The sequence below is a fragment of the Colossoma macropomum genome, unplaced genomic scaffold, assembly GCF_904425465.1.
Source record: "Colossoma macropomum unplaced genomic scaffold, Colossoma_macropomum, whole genome shotgun sequence".
NCBI classification, from domain to species: Eukaryota; Metazoa; Chordata; class Actinopteri; order Characiformes; family Serrasalmidae; genus Colossoma; species Colossoma macropomum.
This window is the reverse complement of record NW_023494796.1, coordinates 23,463,678-23,490,934: the sequence shown is the minus strand read 5'-3', so window position 1 is coordinate 23,490,934 and position 27,257 is coordinate 23,463,678. Positions and strand designations below refer to the sequence as shown.

The 27,257-nt window shown below is 39.6% G+C and overlaps 1 protein-coding gene across 3 annotated transcripts in view; it reads left to right on the top strand.

The window, feature by feature from the left end:
* LOC118816660 (phospholipid-transporting ATPase ABCA1-like) overlaps positions 1–27,257 on the top strand; it is a 249,179-nt gene that overhangs the window by 207,693 nt on the left and 14,229 nt on the right. For all 3 annotated transcript variants that reach the window (XM_036583170.1, XM_036583169.1, XM_036583168.1), the window contains 6 exons: positions 6,040–6,102; positions 6,891–6,997; positions 10,969–11,110; positions 15,658–15,792; positions 20,651–20,754; positions 22,410–22,502. In XM_036583170.1, the coding sequence (XP_036439063.1) occupies positions 6,040–6,102; positions 6,891–6,997; positions 10,969–11,110; positions 15,658–15,792; positions 20,651–20,754; positions 22,410–22,502 (644 nt within the window). The remainder of the gene's footprint in view (positions 1–6,039; positions 6,103–6,890; positions 6,998–10,968; positions 11,111–15,657; positions 15,793–20,650; positions 20,755–22,409; positions 22,503–27,257) is intronic.

The window sequence follows — 27,257 nt, the reverse complement described above, 5'->3', positions numbered from 1 at the left end:
AACATTACTGCAGTTTGCACTGCTTGTACGCTGCATTATCTGTACTTATTTGCGGATTACTGGTAGTCATACCTGAGGACGAATTTCAGCTCACTGCTAGGTAGTGCTAATTAGAAAGCTAATTTGCAGGAAGTCTTCTTCTCTGAACATACCCAGGCACTCAAAGCAAATCTCACAGGCTATTTTTCTGTATTAAGAAGAGTGTTGGTGTTAAGAAGCAGATTTTTGTTGATTTGAGGCCCGTCGGAGCGGCGCCCCCTCACAGAGCCGCTGCTGCTCCGTAATCAGCTCGTCCTGTGGAGAGCAGAATGAGATTAGCTTTAGCTGGCAGCCTAGAGCTGCATATCGCTACCAGCTGCGTCTACTCAGCGCTGCATGTACGATGTGCGTGTGCACACAGCTGTATCTGCTCCGATAAGATGAGGAGCGCAAGAGTGACGATCTGTTCTGTCTCACATATATACACGCACCAACACGCGCTCCTCTCGATCATTAACACGGGTGCTGTGAGCAGATGTTTCACACTTAGGGCCTCCATAGCAGGAGGTATCATCACATACATTTCCCATCAGCCCGTCTCCAGCCCACTCCAGCTCCGCCCGGCCGTCTGAGTCGGCTGCAGTTTAACAGCGGAGCTGAGTCTGACCGGCCACATTTACCACAAACGGCGAAAACGCACTTTGCTGATAGGAAATGAAATATGGAACATACACTCTGCGGTGGGCTCCATAAGTCAGCCAGCTTTACTTCTTTAAAGACTCATAATAAAAGTCATTTCACATACCAAATTTGTGGTCTCTCTTTGTTCTTTTAAATTAAAGAGACTGTTTGTGCGCCTTTAAAGAGGCACTCTGGCCAAAATGAAAAATGTAACACTGCTCACATCCTGCGGCAGTGCTGCAGTGCTCTGTAGAGTCAGATTTTCTGGTTCAAAGACTAGAAAACACCTCTTCTGATGATCTTGAAGGTGGGAGGAATTTTTTAAAAACTACAACTGCAGGGATGGATTTTGGGGGCCGGATGGGGAAGGCAGGCGAATATCTTATTGCAGCTGCATAATTGTAGTAGCTCTTTAAATCATTGTTACAATGGTGAGAATGGATTACTCGAATGACAGAAATGACTCATCAGACGAGGAGGACAAGAGGTTAAAAGCTAAATTTAGCAATGTAGCAGACTCTAAATATCTTACCTCAGTTCGGCACCTTTTTTCTGGCTAAATGGGTAAAATGTCTCTGGTGTCCATTTTCTCCCAAATAAAGTTATAATTTCATTTTTCTTTACACTTTTCTAAAGAATTCTGAAGTAAGAGATGCACTACAGCTGGCTTTGTTGTATACATTAGCTGATTCCTGGTATTCGATTGCATCTTCAAGAAGGCCTCGTTGCCATTTCGGTAGGCAAGACTTGTCTCATCACCATTACTGCAGTTACAAACTTACACGTGGCTAAAGACCAAAAGCAAAATAGAAATAGATCAGAATGACCACAGAAAACATAATATATGTGGACACTTTAGATGCAGTCTCTAGAAAATGCTACATAGAAACAAGATTGGTGGAAAGGATCCGTATAACCTGCACATCTCATAAAATAGCAATCTGTGAGATTTTACTCACTAAGTGGCTGCCCAAGCTTTTAAATAGTAGACTCATTCACATATATAAACCTGACGTTTGCTTTTTATTTGCCAGCTTCTGATTTGAATTTTACGTGCCACCTTAAGTGGTGCAGCAGGTACAGGTGCCTTAAATGTAGAACGAATTATGAAAGTTGGCGAATACGAAGCCAATATCAGCTCACCTCAATAAATGCGTCAGTTTTCCTCAATAAATGAATTAATTTACCCAGTAAATGCATCCTTAAATTTTTTGCTTGGAAATGTTTAATAAGCAACTAACATGCACAGCGAAGCAGCTGTTGAACTCGTCTCACTGGCCGATCTAATGTCGCGTCCCAAACCACACACTTCTGCACTTTACCTTCTGCAGTAATAAGTACACTCCTAATGGTAAATGTGCTATTTTTGCATATTATTTAGTGTGCTAGTATGCAGTTTGGGACAGAGCACTAAAAACGCAATGGGAAATCTCAGCCATTTAGATTTCAGCACTCATTTGTTAATGACTACAGCAACGAATGGATCGGTTATGGCTTTATGTCATTACGAACCACCACAGCACTGCTGAATGAACCTGCCTGCCAAGGCAACCAAACCTATCAAAACGGTGGCAGCGCGATTGTGACATCAGCGAAATACTATTTATAGATCAGTGGATAGCAGTCATGATTGGTTGACACCACAGAGATTCCCAGTGATTGTGTGATGATATTGGTGTGATGCTGGGTGTTGTAGTGAGAGAAAATGAATGAGCGAAAAACATGAAAACAATTAAATTGTGAGTCCTTTCATACCAGTGAGGCTAAGCATGTAATGCTGCACCACAGATAATTAGCATGAACATACATGGTCTGCTGCAGCTTTGAACCACTTTCTATTCTGTTTTTAGTGTATATGCTTTTTTAAACATTAACTGTTTTAATGAACATCTTTGATCACACCACATACCAAATACTACAGTAGTAACACAACATCTTTTGAAAACTACTTCATCTGCCATTATAATACACATTACTGCAAATACGTGTATTCAGGAGCACCTTCTGGTGCAGATTTATGGCGACTTGCATGCTAATAGCGCTCCCTGCTAGAGAAACATCAGACTGCAAGTGATTTTCAAAGCCCTTGTGCTTATGTGCTTTCCACGTAATAAAAAAGGTGCTTTCCATAATCGTGGATTTTTAAGGGCCCCATCATACCTCAGTGTTTTAACTGTAAAAGTAAATACAGCATTATGTGTCCATATTATTTAATTTTATTTATTAACTTTTTTTGAACACACCAGCCATAGGCAGGGTTCAAAAAAACTTTTTCTCCAGGTTAGAGCTTCTCTGGGGTAATGCCTGGTCATTTTAACTCATTTTTTTAGCTGCAGTAAGTCACTTTGAGGCAAGCTGAAGTTCCGAAGCACATCAGCATTTAATTTCCATTTCAATCGCTCATAGTAAACTTAATGTACATAACATGACGTGAAATAAGTAAAAGGCGAAGAGCAATGCTGTAAAGTTAGCATTACAGTGCCTAGCAGAGAGAACTAACGAACAGCTCCTTAACTAATCTCTCTGATCTATTCACAAAAAAGCAGTCATCACCTTTTTTGCATCCCCATTGGGTTACTTGTCCATTGTTGATGATGTCCGATTATGCCCTATCGCTGAAGTCCTAATATAGAATACTTCATAATAACAAATAGCATTCAATTATTAAACTCTATTTTTAAGCCAGTATGCATCTTTAATAGTGATATATGTAAATGACCTCTGTTCTGATTTGTGCCTATTTCTAAAAGCAGTGACATGTAGTGAAATCCTCAGAAACATCATAAAAAATAAACTTCAGTCACTCCTTTTGGATGTGTGGATTCTATGGAAGGCTGTAAAGATCCGTTTGCTTCTCTGCAGAACAGAACTGTGTTTAATATTTTACATCGTTAACTTCAATACAAGCTGTCTACAGGAACAACACTTCACATCACTTTATTTGGAATGGGCAAGACTGAGCTGCTGTAGGCTGGGGTGGTTCAGGTTCAGGTTCATGTTTATGACGTCAAACCGTGATAAACTGGTCTGTTTTCACTGCATGCTTTCCATTAATGAACAGTAAGAGCTCTGTTCTGATTGAGCCTTGTTCAAAAAGCAGTCAGACTGAAATGCACAGGACTGTTCAGTTTGAAATCAAATCCTCAGGAATGTCGACATTGCAACCCTGATGAAGTCAACAACTTAGTTTCCATATATATCAAACCTTATTTAAAAAAGCAAGGAGAATTCAGTTTTCTGTGATATGAGCCTCTCAATTCTTCTGTCCCTCAACTCATCCTTCCCTCCTCCCAATCATCTTCTGTCTCTGCTCGTTTGCTTTCTTCACTCCAGGGCTTAATATAAGTTCAGGTGTGTTGGGGTACAGTGGAGAAATTGCAAAAGTCTGTTTGAAACAAAAAATTCAAAAAACCTGCGGGGAGTTGTAGTTGAGAGCCAACATTAGGATTCAAACCTTTGGCTGTTTGCTGGCTCTCCCGAGGCTACCCTCTGTGAGGAATTGGAAGAGAGAAAAAGATAGAAAAAGAGAAAGAAAGAAATAGAAAGTTGCTGGAAAGTTTGGAGCATTGGACATGTGCCCTCTGGTGGACCCAAACATGCATTACATTACAGTAGATTTCTTCATAGCCTTTACTCCCTGGAAGGACAGGAAGAGGTAGAATATTGCTGGAAAAATTCTGGGAATACATTAGCGCCCCCTTATGGATCCAAATGCGTAATATGTTACTGTGGATGTTGTTGCAGGCTCGACTCCCTAGAAGGATGAAAAGAGAGAAAGAGACGGAAAGAAAGCAATGGAAAGTTACTGAGAAATTTCAGAGAATACTTTGGGACTTGTTTTTAGACTAGGAGTTACATGATGCAGACCAGCCCACCCCAAACTCTAGACACACGCACACACACACACACACAGACATTCACCATTGGCTTCATGCAAAAGAACTTTTTCTGAAATCTGTGCATCTTTATCTGCTTAATTTCTTACTCATATCTCTTATTTATTATTTATATTCTACGCTGAGATAATTAAGGTGGCTAGCTAGTGATAACATGAAAACTGGCGAAAAAATGTATCTTAAATGTGACAATCATGACAGTCAATATGCTACAAACAAATGCTATCCTAGTAAATTAAGGTCCTGACAACATTACTCACTCCCCCCTGCTTGGATATGTCTTCAGATAGCTTTTTCATTGTTGTGTTCTCGGTGCCACCTTGTTTTATTAGGAGTTCTTGCTGTCCATCTTCACGATTGACGTATAATAAAAAATTGCAAAATAAGTAACAAACGCTGTAGTTTGGTTTCCGTTCCACCTTAAATAGTTCTGCAGTTAAACACCAGTGCTGTACAGCCGTCTGAATGTAACTACTACATCATTTAGGGTGGAACGGACAATGAGAATAAAAGGTTACTTTCAGCTTTATCGAAGCTGTGTCCACTGCATGAGACTCAGTTACAATCAGCAAACTGGGGCTGCCCCGCTAGAGGTGTCTGAGCATTCTTTTACTTGTTGAACTTTTCTGACTCTCCTTACTACCCACTCCAGCACTGGCTGGCACCCAGGTGGACCTAAACATGTACTGCATTTCGGTGGATCTTGTTATAGGCTTGACTCCCTGGAAGGATAGAAAAAGACAGAAAGAAAGAAATGGAAAGTTGCTGGAAAGTTTGAGAGAATAGGTCAGTGCCATCTCGTGGACCCAAATGTGTACAATATTACTGTGAATTTCTACATAGTCTTCACTCCCTGGAAGGACAGAAAACGAAAAAAAAGAAACAGAAATGTGCTGGAATAAGGCAGCACCCTCTTGTGGACACATATGTCCTGCATTAGTGGATTTTGTTGTAGCCTCGACTCCCTAGAAAGACAGAAACTAACAAATGTTGCTGGAAAACATCTGAGAATACATCAGCACCCTCTGGTGGACCCAAACGTGTATTACGTTACAGTGTATGTTATGCAGTGTATATGCTCCAGACTTATTGTGCCATAATAACCCTATCATAATGATGTATGTGAATATTACAAAGGCACGATGATGTCAGAGCACCAAAATGTTGATCACATGATTTGCTAAACCTAATAACGAAAGGTCAACATAGCGTTCAGCATAATATCCACGAGGCCTGAAAGCCTAAATCCAGAACGATTACCTCCAGTCCAGAGGCTCATGGATGCCTTCTGGATTTGATTATCTGACATTGTCTTACTTATTGAGATGGAAGACTTTTGAGCCCCAGTGGTCTGCTTTAACTTTCACATCATGCTGTGGGAGCTTGCCTTGCTGTTTTCTCCATAAAAAATACTGTTGCTAAGCACTTGGAAATTCTCTATCTCTCCCTCTCTCTCTCTCACTCCTTCTCTCTCTTTCTGTAGGTGTACTCTGGTAAGAAGGTTCCAGCTGTGGACAGGATCTGCGTGGGTGTACCTGCTGCTGAGGTCAGTGAGACACTAAGTTAATACAAAAATATGCTCTAATTGTGATAATAAGTCCAGTAGCAGAGTTTCAGATACTCATTTACACCTGGTCGTTTCATGCGGAATTTTAACCACATACATTTACATTGGATAGACAAATGCAGTTAGATTCCTATGCAGCTTATAACGTACATATCGGCTCCTGACATGACAGGCTGTGTTGTCTCCTGTGTCAGTCATTCACATTCTGTATAAAATATGGTTGCCACATTGGAAATTGTAGTTTCTCATGGTGTTGTAGATTTCCTTAACCTCTTTTCTGCTCGCCCCCTAGTGGCCATTCCACAAACGGAATGGATATACTAAGCTATTTTTAATTACTTGTTATTGTAATCACTTAAACTCTGTTATTAAATGAACTATGACACTCTTGTTTCTTTGTTTCCCCTGCTATGAAAACAAGTCACACCTCTCCACAAAGATGGCCGTGCCAAGATACAACAGGCACAACTGCAGCTTTCTTCTTATCACAATATTTTCTACAACTGCCAGAATAAAAATAGCATTTAAAAATAATAAAAACAATCACCTACAAATATATCTAGTTTCCTCTAGTCTTGTAATCGTACATATTTCACTCCAAATATATTTTAACGTTATTAAAGGAGACTTGCATAATCTAGATATAATCCTGATGCCCTAGACTCATGAGACGACCAGGTATAAACAGTCAGAGTGTCTTAAATGAAAATGCATTGTTTACCGTGTGTGTGTGTGTGTGTGTGTGTGTGTGTGTGTGTGTGTGTTAGTGTTTTGGCCTGTTAGGTATAAACGGAGCTGGTAAAACCACCACATTTAAAATGCTGACCGGAGATATCCCAGCCTCGGGAGGAGAGGCTTTCCTCAATGGATACAGGTGCGCATACACACAGCTGCTAAGCTCATTTACCATGTTGGTGACCTTCTATGGTTCATTGAGGGGGTGTGACTAAGGGTCAGAAGACCCATCGCTTCAAAATCACTTAGAAAGTCATTTAGAGTCAGCGCCTCCTTCTACACTGAAAAAAGTGCAGCATTGAATTTTCTTGATTCAGATATGTACATCATTTACATATGAACAACTACATAATGTTTTCTTTTGGCTTACTTTTGGTAATAATTGTACTGATGTAGTGTATTTATTCATGTGGAAATTATGTAAATGTTTGAATCATTTTTTTTCATTGTGAGACCTTTTTTAGTGTAAGACGCTCCCAGAAACGAGCAAAGCTTAGAAGCGAAATAAATATTGCAGGGGCAAAGAGCAGATTTTCAATTCAAAAGGAGAGGAGAAATCGCAAAAATGAGAATCGACTATAAAAGCCTATCAAATGGAGCGAGTATCTTGCAGAAGATTATGTTTGATTTTGTTCTCGTTCTTCATTTCACCACCATTCAAAGTTTATATGAAAACTTCAGCCTCACTTTAAAGCTCAGGCTAGGTAAAAATAGAAAAGCTCCAAAATTACTTGGATTAAATGTTATTACACGACACATCTGGGACTACGCTGAAAATCTGGAATTTTTATTTCATTTAGACTTGGAAAAAAAAACAGCAAAAAAGTTCTGACAAGCAAGATGAAGAGGAAATATTCAATTCTGCACCGTTTCTAGATCTCTATACAAACTTAAGCATGTTGTTACATTGACTATCTTAAGGCCTTAAAAGATCAGAGATTTTTAGATTAATTGTGTCCATTGTTACGCTTGCATTGAAGCTTATGTCTGGCTCAAGTGCATATTGGTATAAAGCAAAAACACCAAATACTAAAACTGAAATAAACGTTTCACTCAAATTGCGATGCAGACAACAAAATTTGTAATGACATGTTTCTGTTTTTAACGACAAACTTCAGTTTAAAGATAAATGCATATCATTCTACAAAATTTTTAAGCAAATATCAACACGTTTTTCAATCTTTCATTTAATTTTGAAATAAATAATAAATTATTATTCTGAAATCCCTTATATGATCCCTAACTTTTGGTGCAAAATTAAGTCAAACATTCACACAAATAAATAATCATACCAACTATCCCTCTGTCTCTCTCTCTTCCTCTGTTGATGTATGGAGAGTGTGTTTGTGTGTGTGTGGTCAGGCTAAGGTGATCACTGCTGGAATTCGAAACCCCCCACGGCAGCAGAGATGAAAACTAAATCTCTCCATCCTTCCTCTCCACTCACTGTCTATCTTTTGTGTTTCTTCTGCACTCGTTCCCCTCCCGTGTCTGTATTTCTAAGGTCGGTTGAGTTGAGTGGCTGTCTGAAAGGAGAGACAGAGTCTCTTTGAATAAGAGTTTATTTCCCAGCCTCACTGCTGGATGATGTCTTTACTCACTCGAAACAGCCGCACAGCTATTGTTTTGAACCTGGGGCTGTGTGTGTGTGCAGTGCTGTGCGGTGACACAGTATTGCTTCATTTGAGATTGTTGCATTTGTTGTTGCTAGGAGGGATGAATCCTATGTGAACACAGAAAAGATCACAATCACACGTGCAATAGATGTGCATTCAGGTATTTTGGTGAGTATAGGTGCTCGTGGACGTTATAGGCAGTTATTCACAGTCAGTTACTCGTGAGCTACTGTAACAGTGCTAGAGGTTACGGTAATTGTCGTCCATCATGTACTACAAACAGTAGACTGTGTGTAAATTTACAAAATGGCCAGAAGTTGCTGAGTTTGGGGCTGTAACATATATGCAGTCACATGCAGAAGTTACGGTGCCCCGGTCAAATGATGTTTTGTTGATATTGTTTCATTGTTGTTGTTGCAACTCAATAAATTGAAGTTGTACCTAAAAATTGCAGAAAAATGTCATATTTATGTCTGACTATATATGTCTTAACTTATTTTAATGTAGAACAGATAGATTATGACTCCAACCATACATGCATCACTGTTGGTGTGTCTTTCCTTGCATGCAATGGTGCTAAAAAAACTTTGCATAATAGCGCTCCCTTGTGGAAAACTGAATGATTGTGGAGAAAGTTAATTATCTTTTCATCAGAGTTAACAGAATGAACATTAAAATACAAAGATTTTACGTGCTGCTTCTGTTTTTTCACACTTAAAATGACAGTTTATAATGTTTATAGAGATGAATATTTTTAGAAGCATTATGTGTCATTTTTTATCTCAGTGCTAACAAAATTGCATTTGTACTGCAAGATTCATTTATAGTCTGAGACAGTCTGTTTGCAGAAGAGTTTATTTTCCCAGTTTCAGTGCTTGATGATGAATTTACTCACACAAAACAGACCCTGTTTTGCCTCACTGTGTCTGCTTGAAGGTTCAGTTAATGTGAAGAAGCGTTGGGAATTGAGGGGACATCACACAGAATTTCATTAATGTCCGAGAGACTTAACCAAACCTTAGCCATAGTTGCTACTAGCCTAACCCTAACCTTAACATCACCCTAACCTTAAAACATGTCTTGAAATTTAATTATTTACAAGTTAGTCCCCACAAGATCCCTACAGCATGAGTGTACTAACAGGGTTTGGTCACCACAATGTGGCATAAACCTGATCCAGCTGTGTGTGAGAGTTTTGAATAGGCTATGAAGTCGTCGCCGGAGACGGAGCTCCTGTCACTGGCTGTGAGCAGCACTGTGTGAGGCAGGGTGGGGGTTGGTGGGTTGGGGTATGTGTGTGAGCTGTGATCTAAAGGGGAATTAACACCACACACACGCAATGCTACACAGCTCAGACAGGAGAGAGCTTTTTGGACTTTTTTTTCAGCAGGCTAAAAATTCTCAAATACAAAGTGCTATTAAAAGTCATATTTGATGCTTCATAAGAACAGTCCTTAATATCAGTGAGTGCATTTACATTTGCTCAATAATATGATCATAATCGGATTTCTGCAGTGATCTGATTATTCAAATAGTCATGTTAACAGTATATTCCAATCCAGAAATGCGATTAAGAAATCCAAAAAAGAGAGCTGGATTTTAGCTCAGTAATCAGATTTCTCAGCATATGTAAACTCTTACTCAGATTTCTTTTAGATTTCTCAGTCTGCGCATGTGCGACAATGCAAGCAGCATTGCTGTGAGATGGCAGCAAAGCACTTTTGAAGCGACTCAATGTTTTTTTAAAAAAAGGCGCGTGATGAAGTTTGAGTTTTACATTAGGTTTGCGTCATGTCTTCTTCTGTGAGTTTATTGGCTGGTTGCAAAGCTAAAATCTGATTACTACCTGACTCATGTAAATTCGTAGTTTCCTGTTATCTGATTACTCAAGTGGAAATTAACTCATCGATTGTGTTACTGACAAAATCTGATTCTGATTTATTAGATTATTAATTGCATGCAAACGCACTGTGCTTGTTACTCTCACAAGTTCTCTGAAAGTGGTTGGATGAATGGAAGGAAGAGAATGCTGGATGACTGGACTGGATGAAATAAGATGGCAGTATGGATTGTTGGGAGAGTGGATGCTTGGAATAGAATGGATATAGGTGAATAGGATGGATTGATGGATGGATGGATGGTGGAAGATGGATGAAATTGAATATATGGATGAAATAGAATGGATAGAATATTAGTAATTGAGCAAAAGAGGTAGATGCATGTAATAGAATTGGTGAATGAAAGGAACTAGATGAATATAGAAGATAGATAGATAGATAGATAGATAGATGGAATGAAAGTTATAAAAACAATGGAAAGCATGAACAGATGTAAAAGAATGGACTAGATGGACAAACCAAGAGGAAAATAGAAGGCATAATAAAGTTTGTGTTGATTTAATAAGAATAATAGTAATGATGACCACATTAATTCTCTCTCTCTCTCCCTCTCTCTCTCTCTCTCTCTCTCTCTCTCTCTCTCTCTCTCTCTGTAGTATCCGTACAGAGATGAGGCAGGTTCATCAGAATATGGGTTACTGTCCTCAGTTTGACGCCATAGACGACCTGCTGACCGGACGAGAGCATTTGGAATTTTATGCCCGACTGAGGGGGGTTCCAGAGCGGGAGGTCACCACGGTAACCAAATCTGAGTCTTTTACTCTCTCTGTGTCCACCTTTCCACAGGTGTGTGTGTGTGGGCGAGTGTGCGTGTGCGCTCATATTTAATGTATGAGTGTGTGGATGAAGCTCAGCGTTCTGCTGAATCTTTCACGCTGAACTGTGTGTGTGTGTGTGTGTGTGTGTGTGTGAGCAGTGGTCCGTCCTACAGAAGAAAGAATGAGATGAAAGTGTGTGTGTGTGTGTGCCTGTGCTCTCAGTACACCAGCCTTTGATCCCGTGGCCAGTCTTGCCTGGGCAGAGCGCCCGTTGACGCACACACACACAGGCCCATACACACACTCTGTCTTTCTCTTTCTCTCACACACACTCACACACAGGAGTGGCCTTTTGTATGTTTGTCTCTTCTGGTGCCACCCTGCCTCCGCTCCAACAACTCCGCCAGCAGCTTCACTAAACTAAAGCCTCTGCTGCCCTGTGACAGCACACACACACACAGTGGTTTGTTTTATACACAGAGTTGGGACATGGACTAATACTAATATGTCCCGCAAGTATTACAAATATATGTCAGCATTGGTATCTAAGAATAATATACATATGTATTACATACATGTAGGTACCTATGTGTAATAATAACATGCCCCATATGAAATGTGTATATATATGTGTGTATATATATATATATATATATATATATATATATATATATATATATATATATATATGTATAGAGAGAGAGAGAGAGAGAGAAATATATAGAATATATAGATATATATATAGATAGATATATATAGATAAAAATCTTGTTCCATTTAATTACATTCCAAGTTAAGAATGTTTTTTCCTACTTTTGTTACCATTTTGAAGATGGTTTTGTCATGACATCAATAATAAATAAATACCTATATGTAATAATATGTATTAAATGTGCACATACTGATATATATTACACCTAATTAGTTCAAACTGCAGGCCTACAGTAAAAAAAAGTAATCAGACATTATATATTTACAGTAATAATGTCATGATCTACTTCCACCCTAATCATTATTTGAGATAGTAATAAGCTTAAAGAAAATACAAAATAATTTGTATAGGGTAGTTTTGTATTGGTGTCCCATATAGGTGGCTGTCCCAAACCCTTAAGTTTTAATTTAGGAAAATAATACTTAAAGTTTTGGGGTTTAATATTTTTTTTAAGATCCTTTTAAAAGAATTAGATTTATCATGGGCCTAGTTTTTAAATAAAAAGAAAACTGTCACACGTTTTTATGCCACTACCGAAACACAAAGAGTTTTAGTTCACAGGTGAAGCCTTATTGTAGCCACACCTCTGCATTTTAGAGCAGGAAGTGAGACTGCATCCATCTACCTTATGGCCACACGGTGAGCAGTTAGATCCCTGCTTTGGAGTGAATGTGTCCCAAAGTTTGAAAATCATTCTGTATCATTAAGAATTATCACTAACAAAAAACACACTTTTCTGCAATTAGGAACAGTTTTGTGTGTGTAACTGCTGTGTTTCCTAGTGTGTTTCCTGTACTGGCTAGCTTTTTGAGTTCTGCTCAAAATAAGCTGAAATTGTCAGTATCAAATAATAATATGTCCCATATATGCTGTATTTATACCACTGTGAAAAAATCTGAGACCAAGCTTTATTTATTTACAGTCAAAACCGCTGTTAAGTACAAGCTATTCATTTTTTCATGTTAGGAAAAATAGCAGAAAATGTGACAAAAATGTAACAAAAAAGGACACAAAACAACTAAATATAATTTCAAATGTGTCAGTATTTAATGTGTCCACTGTTTGCCTTTATTACAGCTCTCAACCTTTACAGGAAACTCGCTTTCAGTTTTTCAGAGAAATGTGCAGGGATATTCAAAGTTCAGTCTTAGAAGTTGTTTGGATTTTCAGCTTCTCATAATCCAAATAATCCAAAACACATTCAGTGATGCACCAGCAGCTTCTTTGTTTGATTGTCAAATGTTCTTTCCTGTCTGTTTCCTTTTCTCAGTGATGGCTGTGGTCTGCTAGGTCTTACAGGGTGTTGTCCCAATTTGTCTATATATTTAAATCATCACTCCAGTTTTCAGTTTTCCCAACTGTCCTTTGACTTATTTCTTCCTTATACAAGTGTTTTTTTTATTTCTAAGCAGTCCATTCTGAATTAATAACTTGTACTTAATGGCTGTTTTGACTATAAATTAAACAAATGCAGAGTGGTCACTGACTTTTGCACTGTACTTTAAGTATACATATATATATATATATATATATATATATATATATATATATATACACACACACATACACACACATATATGGCATAAGAATTTTCGGAGCGTAATCTCAAACCTAATCCACACGTCAAGATCAATCTTCTGCATGAATACATATATACTCTACATACACACACACAGATGTGATATGGATACAGTATAGAGGGAATGCATGGCCCTGTGTTGTGTACAGCAAATACAAAACTAATCCATTTCCGTACTAATGAGATTACAGACGGCTTCAGTAAAGAAGAGAATTATTTGTGGGATTATACTGAGATGTCTTTAGAGAAGAACATCAGGAGACTCCAAACAGCAGGCTCCCCATCAATGCAATGAAAAAAGGATAAATGAACGGTTTGAACGAAGGACTGAATGTGTCACACCGATGATAAACCTGACTGTCATGGAGAGGAAGCAGCGCCTACGCTTGAGCTTAAACCACCGCAAGCTACACAGGCTCGAAATGAGCTCTAATTCAGAAGTAGCAGATCAGAACAGTGTGCAGTACTTTAGATTACATTACTGATTACCAGTTAAAACAAGTAATGTGTAAAACATGTAAAACAAGTAAAACACGGAAATAGATTATCTAATATAGATTAAATGATAGATTATCCTTTTTTTGCCATATTGACCCTTAAGGCTGTATTTTCACAGTTTCTGTCCTTATCCTAAATTTGGGGGTCAGCTAAGACATGTTTGCTTTTGCCTTCATACTGGAGCTATAATGCTAAAAGTTTGGGCACCTTAATTTAAATTTTGGTTTGCTGATTTTCTAAGTGAAATAAGTTCACACATTCTCTACAGAGAACACACTTCTGAATATTTTAATGCACAATTACTGTTGGTGCTTGTGCAAAAGTTTATTTTTTACATATATACTTTTCCCAATATGTTAAACTCAGCAGATGAATAGAAATTGTGCATTAAAATTTGTTACATTTAAGACTGATCAAATTAATCATTTGCTCCACCTGTTTTCCCTGTTTTTTGTACTATAATACTTTATACTAACAATGTTTTACTATCCGGTGTCGATCAGAGGAGGATGGGTTCCCCTTCTGAGTCTTGGTTCCTCTCAAGGTTTCTTCCTGTTTCTTAGGGAGTTTTTCCTTGCCTCTGGCTTGCTCATGGGGGCTTGGACCCGGATTTCTTTCTGTAATGCTGATTTCCTTGTAAAGCTGCTTTGTGACAACACCTGTTGTAAAAAGCGCTATATAAATAAACTTTGCTTGCTTGCTTGATTAAAGATGTTTTCATTTATTTCCACTTTCAAAAATCAACAAAATCTGAAATCTGACCAGGAGTCCAACTTGTGCGTACAACTGTATATTCCACCAATTAACACACTTGCCTCAAACCTTTTTAAGCCATCTCAAATTGCTGTTTAGCATAAAGTAAGCAGAAGTAGGCAGCTTAGCTAAAAACAACAGTTACACCTGTCTTAAAGACTGAATTTTAAATGAATACTAACAAGGGGTGTATATTCTTCCATGACATGTGAGCTGCATTAGCCTTGTAGCTTCTGTCCAAGACTAAAGAAGCAAACTTTGGACACCAAACATGTTTTGACTGATTCACCACGTTTGGGTAAGAGTAAAACTGTAAATTTGATTGTTGGCCTGCTGCTTTGGACAGATGGACAGAGAAATAGATAGGTAGATAGGTGATGGACTTTGGAGGTGTGGAAAATATCCCTGCAGATTTCTTTAAAAAACTCAAAGAGAGTCTCCTGAAAAGAATGGAAGTTGTAATAAGTGCAAACAGTGGACACAATAAGTACTGAACAATTTGAAGCTTTGTGTACTTTTCTGTTAAAGGTATGTCTTCTGCTATTTTCCCAACATGAAAAAAAATTAAAAATGAAAAGAAATAAATTGTGCTTAATGGCTGTTTTGACTGGAAATTAAAAAATGAAGGGTGGTTTCAGATTTTTGCATAGTACAGTATGTAACACGTGGGAAATAATATTATATATGTTTCATTTTGAAATGGTTCTGACTTGAGTTGAAAACACATTTCATACTTTTAAATGACTTGGACTTCAGACTAAAATGCTTTAATTATGCTAATGTTGTTAAAGTAAATGACTAAACATTCCATTTTGAAAGCCCACACTTTTCTCTCTCTTTGTTCAGTACTATAGAGCTCAGTGGGCTACAGTGGCTTGACCCTAATTACTTACAGTATTGCAGAAGCTGAGAGAGAATGATCGTTATTGAACATGGACACTTTCTTTGTGTCTCTCTCTCTCTCTCTCTCTCTCTCTCTCTGCAGGTGGCAGAGTGGGGCATACAGAAACTGGGTCTTGTGAAATACTCCAACAAATCTGCTGGGACCTACAGTGGAGGGAACAAACGCAAGCTGTCCACAGCCATGGCTCTCATTGGCTGCCCGCCTCTCATATTTCTGGTAGGACACGCCCACCAGTCCTTTCATTTCTCTCTCAGCTGACCAGCTGATAATAATCTTTAGTCTTTAATAATTTTATTTAATAAATAAAATGAGTACCTTGTTTTGGTGGACAGTATGAAAATGTTACCTTAAGATGATAAATTTGATCACTGACTAAAGGATTCAAAAACATCAGTATAAAAACTTTAAAACTTAACTTGAAAAAACTTAAAACTCTCACTTTGTTAAACTTGGAATTATTGTCATTCTACAAAATACCATCACATTCATGACTACAATTTTATTGTAGAACATTTAAGACATTAGAGAGACATTGGCTAGATTTCCATATCATTCATTTTTATGCAGGTTTGGACATCAAATAGGCTTGTTGGAAACATCACCAGTTCTTTCATTTCCCTCTCAACTGGTCAGGGGCAATTTGAAGCTAGGAACATTGTGAAATGTTTGAAAAAAATCCTTAAAGATGATGTAATGCTTGGATATAAAAGGAGCATCCAGGGAGTCTTAGACCTTTATGAACAAGGAATGGTCAAGGCTCACTACTTTGCCAAAAAAGCATCAGCAGCAAAACCAGGGATTGTAAGGATTTAAGGTATTTTGCACTTTACGGTGCATAATATCATCAAAAGATTCAGGGAATCTGGAGAAATCTCTGTGCGTAAAGGACAAGGCAGACAACCAGAACTGAATGTCCATGACCTTCAAACCTTCAGACAGCACTGCATTTGAAAAATGTAGTCAATAAACAACGTCCATCACTGCACCCACAAATACAAGTTAGGACATTACTATGCGGAGTCATATGTCAACAATGTCCAGAAATGCTGCTGACTTCTCTGGACTCGAGTTCATCTGAAAGGGACTGATGCTCAGTAGAAATGTGTAATGTGATCTGACGAGTCCACTTTTCATATTGTTTGTGGAAATAATCGTCATCATGTTCTTTAGGTCAAAGAAGAACCATACAGATTGTTACCAGCGTAAAGTTCAAAGCCAGGGTCTGAGTCGTGGTGTGGGGGTGCGTGTGTGAGTCGCTTGCACATCTGTGAAAGCACCATTATCGCTGAACTGAACTTATGCTGCCTTCGAGATGATGTCTTTTTCAGGGACACCCATGTTTTTAGTGTGTTTTTTCCTCTTGCCTCAGTAATGCTACTATTTTTACAAAAAAAAAAACTTACATAGTGCAGCCAATTTTACTGTCTAAGCAATATACCAGTCTGACCCTGATCAGTATGTACTGTCCTGGAGTGAGTATATTCTAGATGTGGAGCAATTATTGGCCTCCTTCAAACTCAAAGCAGCACACACAGTCCAAACTCACTCTCTTTATCTCTCACAGTCTCGCACACACACACACTTACACTTTGAATTTCCCCATGGATTAAGAATGAATTAAGCAGAAGAACGACAAAAAAGAAAGAATAGAGGTCAGGGACATTTTTTAATGTGATTTTGAATATGACCCAATCTAGTGTTTTAAATTTAAAGCACACAGCGCTCTGTTTGCAGGGATTAAAATCTCATTCGGACCCGCGCGGCTCTGAGGAAACGTAATCCCGACACATAATCTACCAAATAAGTCCCCACCGTCGTTCTCTGGACTCTAATTAAAGATGAGATTAGGGAGCGTGATTGCGCTGGCGGTGCCCGCTGCTGTTTTCCATAAAAGATCAGTTATGGACAAACATGAGTTTGAACGTGCTTAGCAAGCATGCTAACTAAGCACCGAAGAGTCCTAGAAGCGTGTCTTTTGATGGCCTGGCTCCAGCGGAGGCCAATCTCTAATTCAGAGGAAGACGTGGGAGAGTGTGCTGGGTTAAGTTTGCTGTGTGTGGAGTTTGACAGCGCTGCTGTTTGATCTTAGTCTGCCACTTTCTGCTTTCTCTGTGATTAAGAAAAAAGAAAGTTCAGTCAAACTTTGGCTCAAACCAAATGCTGAAGAAGTGGGAGAGAGAATGAGAGACGTGTGAATGTGTTGGTGTGCTTGTGTGTATTTAACTCTTTGTGAGGACCACATGTTGAATTACATGAATGATGGAAAACATGGGCATTAATTTTTAATTCAGCTGTAGTTAGAGAAGTAAAAAGAGGCTAGAGAGATCTTCTAGTTCCAACAGCATTCACATGAACTGAAACAGAGTGCAGAGTGGCTTACTGTGTTCTTTGTGTTCTGTACATCTGTTTTCCATAAGTACGGCAAAAATCTTCAGTACATGCACTAATTTTTTACATTCTATTTTATTAGTTTCATTTCTTTTTATTAAGATTTTCCCTTCCTTCTTGCTTAAAACAATAAAATATTCAGATTCTAATTGTGATTCTGATTCTGGTTTTAATTTGGATTCTAATTCTAGTTGTAATTCTGATTCTAATTCTTGTTCGCATTGTAATTTGTATTCTGATTCTAATTCTGACACTGAATTTGATTCTCATGCTCATTCTAATGTTCATTCTAATTGTAATTTTAATTCTAATTTTAATACGGATTCTACTTCTCATTGTAATTCTGATTCTGATTATAATTTTTATTCTAATTCTGCCGCTGAGTTTGATTCTGATTCTAATTCTGCTTCTAATTCTGATTCTAATTTTAATTGTGATGCTGATTCTGATTCTAATGCTAATACTAATTCTGACTCTAATTTTTATTGTAATTCGGTTTCCTGTTCTAATTATGGAAACCCTCCACAAAGGCAGAAATACTAACTTTGTGTATGTGTGTGTGTGTGTGTGTGTGTGTGTGTGCTGTGGCCTGGTTTCTATGAGCTAGAGGCTGAAAGCGTCATAGGCCTGGAGCGGGGTTTATCCTGCAGCGGCGGTGTTGGGCTGAAAGTGGGCTGAGCACAGGTTGAGCGCGGGCATTGTGATGCTAATCCTATGGCCGACAGACAGAGTTGTGTGTGTGAATGTATGTGTGTGTGTGCGTCTGTGGGTGTCTGGCTGTGTCTGACTCACTGCCTGTAATCATGCCTGGACAGAAGAGCCTCAGGATGGACGTGTGTGTGTGTGTGTGTGTGTGTGTGTGTGTGTGTGTGTGTGTGTGTGTATGTGTTGGCTGGTTGTAAATGTCACACTCTGTGATGTGAGACGTGGTAAGGACATGTTGTTGATGGGTAATCTTGCCCTTTAGTGGTTTTGGATGCTTCCTTCCTGCTTCCAAATGCCATCAAAGAACCAGAGTGTGGCTTACCTTCATTTAGGTTGTTTGTTTGTGTGTGTGTGTGTGTGTGTGTGTGTGTGTGTGTGTGTGTGTGAGAGAGAGAGCAAGCAATAGAGAGAGAGAGAGACCGAAATTAAGTGTTTAATGGACATATGTGCACTTCCTTTTGTATATGTACAAAAGAAAAACACAGAAAGAAGTGGGTTATAAGTAGGCCTGCATGTGCAATGTACTAGCACCCGAATGCTCCTCATAACCATCGGTGGTTAACAGTAATATCATTTGTGTGTATTGGTGTAGGGGAGGGGATGGAGGGGGTTCTCCTTTCTCCAGTAACCCTTTTCAGCACAGCAAGTTACACGGTAACACAGAAGGCTGCTTAAACCAATAAACCTGTGTCAGTTTCTCTTCAGAAACCTGTAACTTTGTACTTTTTGTGGTTTAATAGCTATCTGTATGGGTTATGGGTTGCACATACTAGTCAACTAATCAACTTTACTGCTCAGCGATGACGCTTTAAGCTTGATGTCAACTAGTCCCTGATTGTGTGATTAAGACTAACAACTTGGACGCCTCAGAGAAAACAACAGGTGCGGAGCCTGGTGATAGCAGAGTCTGTATCTCCAGTTTCATAAAGACTAACACTGCAATCCAGATTTCCAGTGTGATCCTTGATGGAAAGGACACATCACGCTCTACTGACCTGTGGAGTTTGGCTTTATTCTACCATTTCTCTGCTGATCTACAGTGTTTCAGAGATCAGATACTGAATGTCATCATCGCCGTTTTCCTGAAGACTCTTTGGAGAGGGGGCAATACGCCCTACAATCCTTTAAAATTTGAAGTCAGTTGCTCTTATTCACGGCACTCTGAATTTCTTTGACTTTCCGGATCTCCACCACGGACGTGTGTTTTGGCAAGGCTGCCTAGGGTGCGCCCAAATTGGATACAAATTTGTGAGATTCCAGGATCTGCACTTCAAGTTTCTTGAGGATTAGCAGTGCAATCCAGGGCTTGTTGGAAAGGGCACATTCCGCTCTACTGTGGAGTTTGGCTTCACAGATTGTAAAAGTTGGAATTCAGTGTTGCTCGTTGCAAAGCATTCCCTTCTTCTGTGGTTTTATTCATGAGGTCATCAGCGATTGATCAACATTGACATGACTTTCATCACATAACGACTTTTCCATTCTATACCTCATAGGTAGACTGGAAATGTAGAACAAGAAGCTGGCGAATAAGAAGCAACATCAACCTCATTGATCAGGAAATACCATTAGCAATTTCATTTTATACAGACACACCACAACATGTTCACTTAGATATTTTTCTAATAAGCAGCAAAGCTGTGTTCATGCAACTGGAGCTGCTGAACAGTGGCAGATTTAATGCTGTGCCTGAAACCATGTACTTCTACTGCTCTAATGAGTGCACTTCTGATGGTACTGCATTGTTTTTACACACTATTTAGTGGGGTAGTATGCAGTTTGGGACGCAGCAGAAGTAATAGAGTGGGAAACCTCTGTCGTTTAGATTTTGCTGCAGCAACAAATCAAAATCAAGGCAATACACATAAATATGTTGTTTGGTACATTTTAAAAATTAGTTTTAAACTGAAATTCTAAAACAAAATGCTCACTTTGCTGGACCTGGTACGGCGGTGGGTGACCATGTTTGTGTTTGTGTGTTTAGGATGAGCCGACGACAGGAATGGACCCGAAAGCTCGCCGTTTCCTGTGGGACTGCATCCTGAGTGTGATCAAAGAGGGACGCTCCGTCATCCTCACCTCACACAGGTGCCTCTCATTACACACATGAGCACACACACCTCACACAGGTGCCTCTCATTACGGTCTATCTACACGTGATAAAACATTCATCCTTAATCCTTAACTGTAACTGAGCCTTCCGGAGTTCACGCTCTTAGACAGCCCGTGTGTGTTTGTGTGTGTGTGTGTCCTGATGTGATCGCTTTATCTCTTCTGCAGACGCAACCTAGAACCCTAATCGCCCATAACAACACCAGGTGTTCCCAACAATGTTCCATTTACCAGTTTCTCCATGCACAGCCCGCTCTGTCATTAGTAATGCTTTAGTAATCCACTGTGTGCGGCTGCGTCTCTGAATCATACACAGTGATAGAGCAGCACTGAGTGCTGGACCTGCTGTTATTGATCTGTTAGATTATCAGCACTCAGACGCTGTTTTTGGTCTGTTGTGTTCTTTTATCTTATATCAAAGTCTCTCTCACTCTCTCTCTCTTTTTCTCTCTTTTCTTGTCTCATTCTGTCTGTCTGTCTCTCTCTCTCTGTCTTTGTGAATGTGCCTCTCATTTTCAATCTGTCTCTCTGCATCAATCTAACTTTCACTATTAATTTCTCTCTCTCTCTCTCTCTCTCTCTCTATCTCTCTCTATTAATCTGTATTTTATTCCATCTCTCTTTCTGTCCATCAATCTGTCTCTTTCTTTCTGTCTCTATCATTCTGTCTACCTGTCTCTCTATCATTCTGTCTCTATACAAATCTGTCTCTCTTTCTCTCTGTCAATCTGTCTGTCCATCAATCTGTCTCTTTCTTTCTCTCTGTCATTCTGTCTCCATCCCTCTCTCCATCAATCTGTCTCTACTTCTCTTTCTCTCTGTCAATCTGTCTCTCTATCATTCTGTCTTTTATTCTGTCTCTCTGTCTCTCTCCTTCTGTCTCTATACAAATCTGTCTATCAATCTGTCTATCTGTCTCTCTCTATCAATCTGTCTATCAATCTGTCTCTCTGTTTTGTTTTGTTTCTCTCTCTCTTTTATCTCTCTCTCTTTTATCTCTCTCTCTTTTATCTCTCTCTCTCTCTCTCTCTCTTTCCCTCTCTCATTCTGTCTGTCTCTCTCTCTCTTTCTCTATGAATGTGTCTCTCATTTTTTTCAATCTGTCTCTCTCCATCAATCTAACTTTCACTATTAATTTCTCTCTCTCTCTCTGTTAATCTGTCTTTCATCCCATCTCTCTTTCTGTCCATTAATCTGTCTCTTTCTTTCTGTCTCTATCATTCTGTCTGTCTGTCTCTCCTTCTCTCTATCAATCTGTCTATCATTCTGTCTCTGTCCCTCTCTCCATCAATCTGTCTCTGTCTTTCTTTCTCTCTATCAATCTGTCTCTCCATCATTCTGTCTATCATTCTGTCTGTCTCTATCCTTCTGTCTCTATCATTTTGTCTCCATCAATCTTTCTCTATCATTCTGTCTATCAATCTGTCTCTATCATTCTGTCTCCATACAAATCTGTCTATCTGTCTCTCTATCAATCTGTCTGTCTATCAATCTGTCTCTCTCTCATTCTTCACATCTCACTTTTCTTTCTCTCTCTTCCTTTTGTTTTTCTCTCTCTTTGATCTCTCTCTCTCTTTTTCTCTCTCTCTCACTCTCACTCTCTCTCTCTCTCTCTCTCTCTCTCTCTACAGTATGGAGGAATGTGAGGCCCTGTGTACTCGTATGGCGATCATGGTCAATGGTCAGTTTAAGTGCCTAGGCAGCATTCAGCATCTGAAGAGCAGGTACGTGTGTGTGTGTGTGTGTGTGTGTCGTCTTTATCTGTACACAAACACTCTTAAAGGTCCCCATATCCTACATTTTCTTGTGTTTCATTTTTCCCCAACGTCCAGTTTGGTTTGTTATTTTATGTACCAAATAAAAGTAATTGATATTTACATGCTTATTTTCCAGCCTCTCTATATCTCTTAGATTTGTTACTGTGCCTTTAAGACTGCTCTATGTAAATGAGCTCTTTTCTGATTGGCTGTCCTATACTGTGCAGGGTTAAACTGCTGCTGTCTCAAATAGGTGGATATATGTAAAGGTGGTGTTGTTTGTGACATCACAGAAACAATAAGGAAAGTTTTCGTGATATGGGCCCTTTAAAGGAGGCGAGTGTATTTGTGTGGTTCTTGTGTGGAGGAGAGACAAATGCATGACTAAGCGTCTCTCTCTCTCTCTCTCTCTCTCTCTCTCCTGGTCTATTTCTCTTTTTCTCAGCTTTCTTCATTTCTCCCATCGCTGTATCTTCCCTCTCCTCGCACATCTTTTTCTTCCTCATGCTCTTTCCTCCTCTTCCCTCACTCTTCTTTTTTGCTTGCTCATTTTTTTTGTTTCCGCTCACTCCATCCTTCTTCCCTTCTGCCTCCTCGCCTGCTCTCTCTCTTCTCTTGTTCCTCCTCTGTTTACTCCACGTTTTTATCCATTACTCCTCTCTCTCTCTCTCGCTGGTGTAATTAATGATTCAGGAGGCGTGGGCTTTCTTAATGAGTGAAGAAGTGATTAGGTCTTGCTTTCTCTCTCTCTCTCTCTCTTCCGCCCCTCCATTTCCCTCCAGTGTGGTGTGTTGTGGAGCTGCACACCAGGAGAAAAGCTACATCACTCCATCACCTCACTCTCTCCCTTTCTCCCCTGTCTCTCCATCCCTCTATATCTTCATTCTTGTTCTTTTTGCAGGATCATCTAAACTGAAGAGGTAGTTGTACAGGTTTCTATGTGTCTATTATTGTTTGCTTTGTTTAGATTAGTTTCCTCAGGTTGATGGTGTGCATGTAAGTGTGAAATCACTTCAAATAAATTCAATTCAGTTCAGTATAACAATATAGCAAAGTGTATGAGAACATTTGTGAGCTGTTCTAAAGTGTATGAGAGTAAATTATGCAATTATACACTTATAAAAATATAAAATAATTAATTATGATTAGTAAGTTATTCACATTTGCCATTTTTGATCAAATTTGACCCTAAAGAAAGATTTTTCCATTTATAAAGCAGGGCATACTGTTATAGTATGAGAGGACAAATAAAGCTCTATCTGAATGTATTTATTACTTCCAGTAATTTAATAACACCATTTTCATCATGTAAATCAGAGGTTCTCAAACTTTTCCACCTCAAGGTCCACTTGTTTATCACTAGAAAGCCCCACAGGAAAAGAAAACAAAAATATTTCTATTTTAAAAAATCATTTTTGGGAAACTTTCAACACAGCAATTTTCAGGTGCCACAACACGCCATGTGTATCACTGAACATTAAACATCAACAGGTTTGGTGAACGTAAGCTTGTTTTATACCTGAAATCAGGCAGAACGCTGGCAAATTAAGTTCAATTTTTCACTCGTGAGTGGATGATTGATTCTTTGGGGTGGTGTTTCTTGTTTCTAGAGACAAGGGGCAAAAACTAGATGAAGCATCTTTGTGCAGCGTTGTTACATTTGTATTAATATTGTTTACCATTTGAGAACATGTTATATTTTTTTCTTATTTTTAAGTCAGTTCTTTTTCACTGATTTTTATAACAAAGTACCATCACTGGCCGCTTGTTCCTCCTCAGTGTTGGCCCGAGGACCACCAAAGGTTGCTTTGCGGCCTGCTTGTGGTCCGCAGCCCACGGGTTGAGAAACTCTGGAACCTGAATGGGGTGAATGCAATTTTCAGCTTTCATCATTGATGTCTAGTTAAAGTAGCAGTGGCTGCATGTTTCAAGTCCTCTGTGTTTTCATGCCCTTACATTACGTCTTGTTAAGTTATTCGTTGCTCTGTTCAGCTTCTCCCAAAGGCATCATCCCGTGCTAACATTACCAATAGTACTGAAATTGACTGTACTACTGATTGTACTGAAATTGACTGAAATTGTGTTTTGCTTACTAAGGCTCTAAGTCCTTCAATGACGGACCGCGGTAGCTTTGATTTTAACATGAGAGCCATCAATGAAGCTCTTTCATATGAAAGCTGTATGCACAAACAGCTGGGCTTCAGGCTGGAACTACAGATGGCTCAAAGGATCACAGTAGGAAAACGTGTTCTTGGTGTTAACTTTGACATCACTACAGAAAATACAAAATGTGTTTGTGCATATCGTTGCTGTCATGCAAAAACCTTGTATCTCCAGTTTTGGCATTTACGTATGAAATTTCACAATGGATGGACTAATAGAATTGGTCCAAAATTAAATCTTGTCACTTTAACTTCTAGTACACTTGAAGAAGGTTTTTTGCTTCTCCTGTAAAGTTGCCATTATGAAGATGTGTGGTTTTGTTCCCAGAGCGAAGATTTGTGTTTTGCAAGAGCCACCATTAAAGATTATAATGTGTTTGTGTGATTGGGTCACGAGGGAGGACGCTATAATGCTTCTGTGCTACAGCCCTCCGCTTTAGCAGGTGGCATGTGGTGGAGGAGCAAGTGGGGAGGAATTTGTAGCGTAACGATATTTTTCATAACCCCCTCCTGTCAAAACAGGCTTGATGCGTATGTGTGTCTCACGGCAGGGGCTGCTGGAACATTCTGTCACCCTGCCATTTCCTTGTATCACACGCTCGCTCCCCCTCCCCTTATTACATCACCTTATCTTTTCACTCTCTCACCCCCCTCTTTTCATCTCTCTCTTCTCCTCTCATGCTGCCTCTTTTCCTCTGCTTGATTCTGCTGCCACCTTTAGGACAGTGCTGTTGCTGAGCCAGTGCATGGCCCAACACACGCACCCATACATGGCCACATTTACATGTACACCTAGACAGTGAGCCATAAAAACAAACCAGCTGTGTTGTTTTTGTCATATAGTGCCCTATTTGCTGGTAGTGGTCATTTAAAAAAGTGGACATTTGAAATCGTGCTTAAACAGAGACTGCAAAAACATTTACTTCAAGTGCTTCAGTTGAGACTGGATAATTTCCTTCAAAACAATGACTTTGCCAACTATTTACAAGCTTTGGTCACTGTGTTTTTAGAAGTCTGAACTGGACAGAGCATCGACAGAGCAATCTGTTGATGTAGATCCAGGTGGATTAGTCTACAGTAACAGATATGTGTCGACAGCATTTACCCCATAAAGCTTTTCCTTCAGTGAGTCTTCCAACTCTCCCCTCCTGCAGAGAAGTGACCCAGTTGTAGCTGACCATACCGCTTTTTGCCTGCCAGGTGGTCTTCTACCATCCATGTGTGACTGGTTGGTGATGGAGTGCCTTTAAATCTCCTGCAGCTGATTCTCCTTTGTGCACCATCGCAACAGGTCACTTTCAGAATACGCTCGAGGCGCTTTCTGGGAAAAGGCCGTTGCTTTTGGTGTCATCTGTGGTGTGCCCATGTTTCGTTTCTGTAAAGAAGAGCAGGTATCTGCCTTGCCTGTTCTGCTGCAGTCGTCTGAAGACAAGCAGTGCTGTCCATTTTCTCAGTTGGCCAGGCCCATTCAGTATGCTAACCAGATGGACGTCTTCAGAGAATATGGTTACAAGTTGATGACATCTTTAGATTGCAAGTATATACCCTAAGGTGGCAAAAACATCACGTTGAAGTGGATCACTGGCCATGCAGGAACTTTATTTGGTCTTTATAACATTAGCAGACAATTCAGTTTTGAGCTCAGCCATGCCATAAGAGATGTGCCCCAAGTTCTGGTTTCCGCTTCTTGCTGCTTTTCTTCCAAAAGCTCTGTGCAGGAGCTCTGAATAAAAGATGAAAATCTGATGAATAGGAATGGTCCCAGCAGACACCCCTGTGGGACTCCACTTTAAGAAAACCTCAAACTCCTCAACTGTTACTTCACCCACACCTTCATTGTCCAATAAATGATCATTTCTTCGAGTGGCCAAGCTGCAAGATGACCTCATTTTAGAGAGGTCAGAATAATTTTAAACCAGCTGACAATTGCAACAGGCATAGACTAAAGGACCTTAAACCAAGGACCTTAAACCTAAAGCAAGACCCCAATCACAAGGGTTTAAGAACCAACTCTTTAGAAAATTGCTAAATAGTATAGGTTGTAATATATCAATTTACTTGTAATTCAGCTTAAAAACATCCAAAGCTTAAGTTCCACCCAGCTTCTGCGTTCTTATGCATAAGCACTGAGTCCCTAAAAGCGAGGGGTGTTGAACAGAAATGGTCCCAGCAGCCACCCTCCCAGTACTCCACTTCAAAAAAACATCAGACTCTTGGGTCATCCCTTTGTTCATCATCCTTTCATCCATCATCCCTTTGTCGAACAAACATGCCGTGATTTCTTTGGGGCAGTCAAGCTGTAGGCTGACATTCCAAAGGAGTTCACTGCATACTTGGAAGGTCCCACAAAGGCCAGAGTCTGGCCTCGTCCCCGCTTGTGGCAGTGTTCCTGGCTGGCTCAGAGTGGGCATCATGTCCTCGGCACCTCTGTTGCTCCTTTCGGAAGCCATTCAGATGTCCTGGCTGCAGGATGTGATGCCATCACTAAGTGTCAGAGGAGTGATCAGTGCCAGGGACTTTTCCAGCAATTCCAAAGAAGGATTATCTCCACCCAGCTGCC